Here is an 8,172-nt window from a genome sequence, read left to right as displayed (position 1 = left end):
GAAGACTTTTGAAGTTATTGTGGAGAGGACGTGACTGATCAAACCACTTACTGGTCAGGCAGCAGAGCATCTTCTCTAACAGACTGATTCAGCTCAACTGCTAAAAGGACAGATACACAAAATCCTTTATACCACTGTGTATAAATACAATGTATGTGTCTGACAGAGACATATCTACTACATTCTACTACTTTTTGTTTTTCTTTGCAAACCATGAAAAATCAAAATATTAAAGACTCAATGAATAAACTTTGTTGATGGAAGCTTACATTTTATTGAAGAAGGGCGGTGTCAGTTTATTCATAAAGCATTAAAATACAAGCTGTTGTTCATCTTCTGTTTGAAACAACCCATTTAACTCCTCCCTCCTCAAGCCAGCATTCTTTGGATTGGCTCCAACTCACAAACAGGAAGTTTGTGGGTGGAGCTTCAGTACTCACAGCCAGACCTATGTGGTTAAGATGACCATCGAAGGATATCAGTTCTCACGCTATCAATATGTTCTTAGAGTCTGTTCTTAAAGTAAAATGGGAAGTGTGGCATGAACGTGTTTAATTCTTCTTTTTGAGCATTAATGACACATGAATGTTTCTCCCACTAAAAATCAGCCATGAATCAAAAAATTTGACCTACTAACTCAAACATTTGAGAAAATAAGATGACAACCTGAAACGTTGATTTATGGATGATAAAAAAAAAAGCTCCCATACCATGAAGCTTCGTATCACTATGGTCACAAGTGAAGGACTCTTGGTGTTGTTATTGGCAACACCTGTGCTGCCATGACTCTGGTCTGCTGATTGAAAGACGGCTTGATTTCTAACAGGCTACACATGGGGGTGTAGCGGTTGCCCGGCTGGTGTGGTAATAAAAGCCGGTTTGGGTTTCAGCACTGCATGGTGCCAGTGTGACCAGGATATGCAACGCGACAGTTGAGCTTGTGTTGATTAGCAGGTGTGGTTTGCTAGCATCCAGGCTAGTTTTAGACACTACCAACAGATCAGTGGCTATGGCCTTTTGTTTTTGCTTTGGGTAAGGTGTTTTCCACACCAGTTTATGAGTTGCTCCTCAAGCAGCTTTCTTCCATGAGACTTAAATCCGTTTTATCTTACAGAGTGCTCTTTCTCCTGTCGCTGCGGACAGCTTCAACGCGTGATATTCCCAGCGGTGAGCTTTAAATGTTTGCTTCTCGTAAGAGCAGCTGTGAAAAGCAATGCAAAAGCAATCTCTAAAACCTTTAATCATGCAGGAGTTCTTCAAATGGAGTGTCGTGAGCGTTACTTCATGATAGCTGTTGGTCTCTCCTTTGCTGGGGATAAACCTCGCTTTGAGGCTGTCGGTGAGTCTCTGACTGGCTGTAACTCCATCCTGGTGCATGTTAAATCTCACTAACCTCTGGCTTGTCGCCCAGACAGCACAGGCGTACACGCCATCACCGAGGAGTACGCGGCAGAGTGTGGATACACCATCAGTCTTCTCCCAGTTCTCGGCCACGTGGAGCTCAGAGCCTCTTACTTCAGCTGCCATACTAACGATGCAGTATGCCCAACGCAATTTATCCAGACTTAATTAAATTAAAACACGTTAAGTGTTGTCTGTTCTCTGTGATGGCAACCTGGTGTTTCCATGCGCTTACACAGGATGATGTGTTCACGTTCAACTTCAACCTGATTGTAACACGTGGAGGCAAGCAGGCCACATACGCGCTGAACAAGACCTGCACTCTGTCACTCCCGTGGTCTCCCCGAGAGGTTACCTGTGAGGTCAACTACATGGAAGTAAGCTTGGATTCAACCTGTAGCATTTTTTTTTATCCAGGGAACTCCTTGAGCTCTCTTATAATCCTGGATTTCCTGCAGGTGTCGGTGAGGAGTGAAGCAACGTGTCCGTATGTGGAAAACGGCGATTCTGCTTTCAAACCCGTATGTTTCACCTTAAGTGCAACTGCCAAACCTAATGTTTATGCACAGCTAAAATTACAAATTTGGGTGGGCTTCTCTTGAAATATTTCCTCTTAGGCCCTTTACTCAGATTGGAAGGTGATGTTTCAAAGAGCAGAGGATCAGTTTCTGCCCATGAACCTCTCTGAAGCTCGGAAGCTGGGTTACGTGTTTGCTCTCACAGATGAGAGGCTTGTGTTTCGGACACCGTATGAGCAACCCCATTCTTTCAGCACTGAGGTAAAGGGATGAGAAACTGTAACGGTTGATTATCTTATTCCCGGCTTATGTAAAATTTCCAATTTTGTTTCTTTTTTCCAGGTGAATGGCGTTCCAGTAGAGGTGGTCCATGCAGTCCTGTTCTCGAGGCAAAGCTGGGTTGTCCTTGTGGTCGATCTGTTGGCTGCTTGCTCGATGCGTCAGTATTAATCCTGGTGTTTTAGGGGGGTTTCTTTTGGGTTGTTTGTTTTTAACCCAAATACTTATAAGGAAACAATAATAATGGCGTGTCCACAGATAATGGGTCATATGACGGTGGCTATATGATTTGGGAGACTTCTGAGCTGCTCCACAGTCTGGTGTCTCCCTTAAATGAGACTGAGGTCAGCATTGGAGCCAATGGGAAACTTGTGGAGAAGAAAGTTGCAGAGGAGAGGGGCTACACTGTGGAGAAGGTTAACACCACCCTGCAAGTCAGTATTCCTTACAAAGCTGAAGGAGGCTACAGGAAGGTAAGAAGGCACTAGAGCTGTAGACTTGGACTCGGCAGGTCTTCTAATCACAGCAGAGCTTTCAGGTTAAGACGAAATATTAGTGACATAGTCTGACTTTCTTGCAGAGCTTTGTGTCTCGAGACCTCTACGAATACTACGTTTTTCATCTGTACTTGGAGCAGATCTCAGTCGACGAGGCTGAGATTGCGGCCAGGCTTCGTTTTCACAGGATTCTAGTCACTCCCCTGCTGCGATGCCACATTTTCACTGAAAATCGTAAGTGTATCTAATGCACTGCATCACATCGCTGTGGTCATATTCTGATGGGCTTTTTGTTTCAGAAACTCTTGTAAGAGAGCGCGCATTCACCATCTATCTCGGCGGTGTCCCTGAAGACGTGGTGTTAGTTTCTATTCAGCTGAATGGACGAGACTTTACTTTGCCACTTACAAATACGAGCACCTACAAGGTCACTGAAGTTCTCCACCCCAATGGCACCCATGGATACACACTGACTGTGCTTTTTGATGATCCTATTGTCAAACTGCAGGTAATCTTTGGGATTAACACCCCCCACCCCCTGTATTTCATGCTGGTTCTTAAAATGTTTCCTGTTAGTTCTCCAGAAAAGCCGTGGCAATGCAGCACATCCTGAATGTCAACTACACACTGGCTGTTCAGCCTGGAAATGAGCCTTACTATCATGAAACGACAGTCACAGCTCTAACTCGTGTCTGTAAGTCTTGAACCTGTTTAGTCTTCGGCTCAAGCATGAAATGGTATTAAGTGATCCTGTATCCAACAGCGCCTCCTGTCTTTGATGCCAACTGTTCGGAGTCCAGCATACACTTTAAGCTGGACCATCGCCCTTTTGATTACTTTTGGGAGCTTGCCATCGGCTCGGACGTGCTAACCTCAGACCTGGCAGACCGGCGTGGCTACATCATGAGTAATGACAGCCAGAGTCTGCGGCTTGATGTGCCGCTATTCACGAATGGGTTTAAATACCAGGTAGACGAGGGAAATGCTGTTGGCATGATCAGTTTGTTCTTAATAGGCTTGAATTGTGTTTAAATGTAGAAGTGCTGCATGTGTTTGGCAGGATGTCACTTTGAAGGGATTCTCAGGAACTTTTGAGATCCTTGTGAGAGTTCGTGAAACATCAGAAGTGCAGACGTCCACAGTTAAAACCTGCCTGTTCAATCCCAAAGAATTCATCAGTAAGTGCATCCAGACTATTGCAGACAGTCTCGGAGTTACCATCATGTTAAAATGCAATTGTCTGTGCAGTGTGTTCGACCAATGGGAAGGTGAACGTGGTGGCTAACTTGTCTCTGCCAATCCTAAGTGGAGGGAGCCCAGCTGAAACCAGCCTCAGGGACAAATCCTGTCGGCCTAAAGATGCAGATGGCACCAGGGCTCTCTTTTCTTTTGCTGTTAATGACTGTGGAGCTATAATCATGGTAATGAGCAAATGTTATCTTTTATGTGTCATTTGTACCATATATTAAAATGCTTTTATTTTACTTAGCTGGGCAGGGACTCTGTGACCTATAGAAATGAGATCATCTTCAGCTCTGTGAGAAATCCAGAAAATCTGAGCAGTAAAAACAGGTATGCATCCTCACCCTCAACTACTTGGGTTTTCACCATTCGACTACTAAAATGTAACTTGTATTCCAGGGTGTTGCTGCAGTGCACATATACTGTGGCTGGATTGCATGCCCTCTTCTCGGCATACAAGTTTGAGTCTGACACAGTTGGCGTTGGTCGTATTGTGCATTCTAACCGCATCATTGAAGGTGGGTGGTTTAACAATTAAACAGCCTATCGGTGTCACTGGAATGTTAAGTTAAATTATGTTCGTACTCTAGGTCCCGCAGTGGATCCCACTGGTGCATCCACCAGGAGATCAGTGACCGTACGACCTCGTTACCAGCCTTCTGCAAAGTACATCAAAGTGTCGAGCTTCTTAAAGAATCTCTCAAACAAAGGTCTGCACAACTTTTAAACCACAGAATTTGCCAGCATTGGAAGTGTCTAAATTGTAGTATTTCTCTCCACAGGACTAAAGGAATCTTCACAAGTAAATGTATTTGCTGTCATTTAAAGAATTCTTTTGTAATAAAGACTTAAATGAAGCATGTGATCCATTGTCAGTTTGTCACTTAAGCTATGTTCACACTGCAGGCGAAAGCGCATCAAATCTGACTTTGACCCTATGCGACCCATATCCGATCATGGTATGACAGTTTGAACAACACAAATCCAGTCTTTTCAAATCCGACCAGGTCACTTTCATATGTGGTACCAAATCTGGTACATATTTGGTGTTTTAGAAAGTGACAGCAGTCTGACTGGTCATGTTGCATTAAAGCAGTCTTTTACGTGACAGATGCCAAATATCAATGTCGGAGAAGACTAACCTCTGCACAGAGGTAGGAGCCACTGCTGCAAACAAGGCCATTGCTAAAGCACAGGCTCCCCCCTCCCATTCAGTGTCCTTCGTCTAATTTGTCAAAATTCTGTCGGTTACGACTGTGCAGAAATTAGACTGCTGCAACAACACCTAGCTCTGTAGCTGCCATTTGTACTTCGGTAAACGGCGTGTTATGTGTCTTTTGCACATGCAGGCCGCTTTGAGGGCCATGAACGTTCACACTAGAGCACGTTTGCTGAAACTGGGACTCTGTGTCAGAATTACTGTAACATGGGCCTCAGGATCTTAAGAAGTCTTTGTATGACCAGGTGAAACTCATAGGGAAATGGCCTGGCTTCTATAAAGCTACTCAAGGTTCTTTGCTACTAAAATCTGATCTTAAAGCATTTAATTCTGGGAACTTTAAAGCAGTGTTCAAATGGCTCATTGCAAAGCTGGAACGAGCTGTGTAAACACTAAATACTTGATTTGCTGACCTCACAGCATTGGCTTTAACTTGTTCCATATCAATGACATCAGTTTACTGTAATCATGACAAAATATAAATTGGACTTTTGCTTAAACAATCAAAACTTGGTGTTGTCATCTTTAGGTCACAAATGCTTCTCATCTATAGATATTCCATGAACTACAGTAGCTTTATGAAGATCACTGAAGCCAGCTGGGATATCAACCAAAACCAGTACTGGAAATGCAAACTCTGGTTTTAATGATCCACTCAGTTGACAAGTTGAGGTAGTGTTATTTATGACCAGTTTTATTAAGTAAGGGCATGGAAGCCAGATGAGACAAACTGCAGGCATGTCTTTAAGACAGACTTGGATGAAATAATTTCCTGCTTCCAAATTCAGGTAAGAGGTTTCTGTACCACCCTGTTGAATACAGAATTGAATTTAAAATCTAAAGGTCAGGCCCATCTTAAAGACTTCATCGTACCGTTTCACCCCAATAAAGCACGTTGCTCTGACTGCTGGTTTGCATATGGTTCCTGCTATTTAAAAGTAGAATGGGAGGCAGAGCCTTCAGCTGTCAGGCCGCTCTTGTGAGGATTCTGGAGACAGACACCCTCTCTGCTTTTAAGATTAGGTTCCAAGGTGTATAGTTAGGGTTGGATTGGGTGGCTCAGGATTCCCCCTTAGTTATGTTGCAATAGGCGTTGGCTCTTGAGGGCTTCCCATGATGCACTAAATGTTTATTCTTCACTTGCCTTTTTTTTTTTCCAATCCAAATTTTGCATGTATACCATCCGGTTTATTTTTGTTGCACATATTTAGTAGACTAGACTTTTTATCGAGGGGTGGCACCTAACAACCATACGATCTACTTCTGAAACACTTCATTGCATATTTATTACATTACAGCAGGGGTCCCCAATCCCAGTCCGCGAGGGCCAGTGTCCCTGCAGGTTTTAGATCTCACCCTGGGCCAACACACCTAAATCACATGATTAGTTCATTACCAGTCCTCTGGAGACCTTCAAGACATGTTGAGAAGGTAATTTATCCATTTAAATTTAAATCAGCTGCGATGGATCAAGGACACATCTAAAACCTGCAGGGACACCGGCCCTCGTGGACTGGGATTGGGGACCCCTGCATTACAGTGTGAAAAAATGTGGTGCAGTTCCTCCCTTGTCCACCAGAGGGTGCTGCAAGAACCTTACTCCAATCCTGTGATTGAACTTCAACTTGTGATCCACTGAGGATTTCAACAAGATTTGAAAATGAAATCCAAAAAAAGAAATAAAAGATCTAGACATATGCACAAATGACTGCAGATTTATGCTTCAGTGCACTTTAAAGTATTTATCAATGGGAATATCACAGTTTGAAATTGCACACACAGACAGAAGGGCCAAACATTAAGTTCTAGAACCTTTGCAACTTTATCAGTAGCACCTAAAGTGCACTGGAAACCCTGCGTCAGGCTAGGGAAGAAGCCTGAAGCTTATCAGTACTTATATTCTGGTAGTGTCACTGGCCAATCAGAGGCTCTCAGAGTTACACTCACAGGTGCAGCCTTTGAATAATCAACTCATCTTTAAATCACTTGCAGCTGATGCTAAAAGTAAACTTTTAGTTTCAGGGGTCAAACGCAACTGAGCTCACACAGACTACTGCTGCTGTGGTTTGGATATCCCAAACACGTGATTCACTTGAGCTTGTGTTGGTTAGAAGTGTAGTTTGCTAGCTCTCAGGCTGGCTTTAGACCCTGCCAACATCAGAGGGTATGGCATTTAAGTTTAGGTAAGCTGCCTTAATGGGAAATCATCCAGTTTATTTATGAAGTTAATTTCCAGTTAGGTTTTCTGTCACATGTCCCTTTGTGTTGCAGTGTGGCCTTTCTCCTCTCCGTGTGCTCAGCTGCAATTTGTGATCTCATCACGGATGGTAACATGCATGTGATTAGGGAGTGTGATTTTAAAAATGCTGGTAATCTGTACTTAAAACTTGCTTTGTTCATGCAGGAGTTCATATGGAGTGTCGTGAGCGTTATTTTATGATAGCTGTTGATCTCTCCTTCACTGGAAAGGAACTTCGCTTTGAGGCTGTGGGTAAGTTCCCCTTAAAAGCTTCCCTTCTGCATTGGAGCATTTTTTTTTATTTTATTATTATTTTAAAGCTTCTTCCGTCTGATAATTCTGGCCACTACGGAGCTGCATGACTGAGGTTATCTTTTTGTAAAGATCGAACAGGAGTGTATGCCATCACTGAACAGTATGCTGCAAAGTGTGGCTATACCATGAGTGCTCTCCCTCTCCTGGGCCACGTGGAGCTCAGAGCTTCTTATTTCAGCTGCCACACTGACAACAAAGTATGTGCAAGCAGTCAAATAAGCAGAAATGTGCTGCTGCGTAAAGAGAGAAGGCTTTGATAAATTTTCTCTTCTGTGTATTTCAGGATGATATGTTCTCCTTTAATTTTAACTTGATCGCTACACATAAGGGAAAGAAGGCCAGCTATGCACTGAACAAGACCTGCACTTTATCTCTCCAATGGTCTCACAGAGAGGTTACCTGTGAGATGAACTACATGGAGGTAAATTTTGATTTATTTTTTTAAATGTAGTCAGTAATTTT

At 43.2% G+C, this 8,172-nt stretch overlaps 2 protein-coding genes across 2 annotated transcripts in view; both read left to right on the top strand.

Moving 5' to 3' along the window:
- Positions 1-770: 770 nt before the first annotated feature.
- LOC102201395 (uncharacterized) lies at positions 771-4,802 on the top strand. Its single transcript, XM_005751554.2, has 19 exons — positions 771-1,032; positions 1,115-1,167; positions 1,250-1,339; positions 1,412-1,554; positions 1,641-1,778; positions 1,860-1,922; positions 2,019-2,180; positions 2,262-2,358; positions 2,457-2,671; positions 2,779-2,929; positions 2,995-3,203; positions 3,272-3,389; positions 3,459-3,664; positions 3,756-3,873; positions 3,944-4,116; positions 4,185-4,267; positions 4,337-4,455; positions 4,528-4,647; positions 4,720-4,802. Exons 1-19 carry the CDS (start codon positions 1,010-1,012, stop codon positions 4,761-4,763), a joined length of 2,325 nt encoding a protein of 774 aa, XP_005751611.2. The 5' UTR covers positions 771-1,009; the 3' UTR covers positions 4,764-4,802.
- A 2,350-nt stretch (positions 4,803-7,152) lies between these two features.
- LOC102201106 (uncharacterized) overlaps positions 7,153-8,172 on the top strand; it is a 5,939-nt gene continuing 4,919 nt past the window's right edge. The window contains exons 1-5 of the mRNA XM_005751553.1: positions 7,153-7,339; positions 7,428-7,483; positions 7,561-7,647; positions 7,780-7,907; positions 7,994-8,131. Of these exons, the coding sequence (XP_005751610.1) occupies positions 7,323-7,339; positions 7,428-7,483; positions 7,561-7,647; positions 7,780-7,907; positions 7,994-8,131 (426 nt within the window). The 5' untranslated portion in view covers positions 7,153-7,322. The remainder of the gene's footprint in view (positions 7,340-7,427; positions 7,484-7,560; positions 7,648-7,779; positions 7,908-7,993; positions 8,132-8,172) is intronic.

This window comes from Pundamilia nyererei, unplaced genomic scaffold (genome assembly GCF_000239375.1).
Source record: "Pundamilia nyererei isolate P.nyererei 1_Seehausen unplaced genomic scaffold, PunNye1.0 scaffold00315, whole genome shotgun sequence".
NCBI lineage: Eukaryota > Metazoa > Chordata > Actinopteri > Cichliformes > Cichlidae > Pundamilia > Pundamilia nyererei.
Note: the sequence above shows the minus strand (reverse complement) of the source record. Positions and strands in the feature narration are given on the sequence as shown.

Coding starts and splice junctions, on each gene's coding strand:
- LOC102201395 (XM_005751554.2), top strand. CDS start 1,010: ATGGCCTTTTGTTTTTGCTTTGG. Junction 2,181..2,261: donor CCCATTCTTTCAGCACTGAG/GTAAAGGGATGA, acceptor TCTTTTTTCCAG/GTGAATGGCGTTCCAGTAGA. Junction 3,874..3,943: donor CAATCCCAAAGAATTCATCA/GTAAGTGCATCC, acceptor TTGTCTGTGCAG/TGTGTTCGACCAATGGGAAG.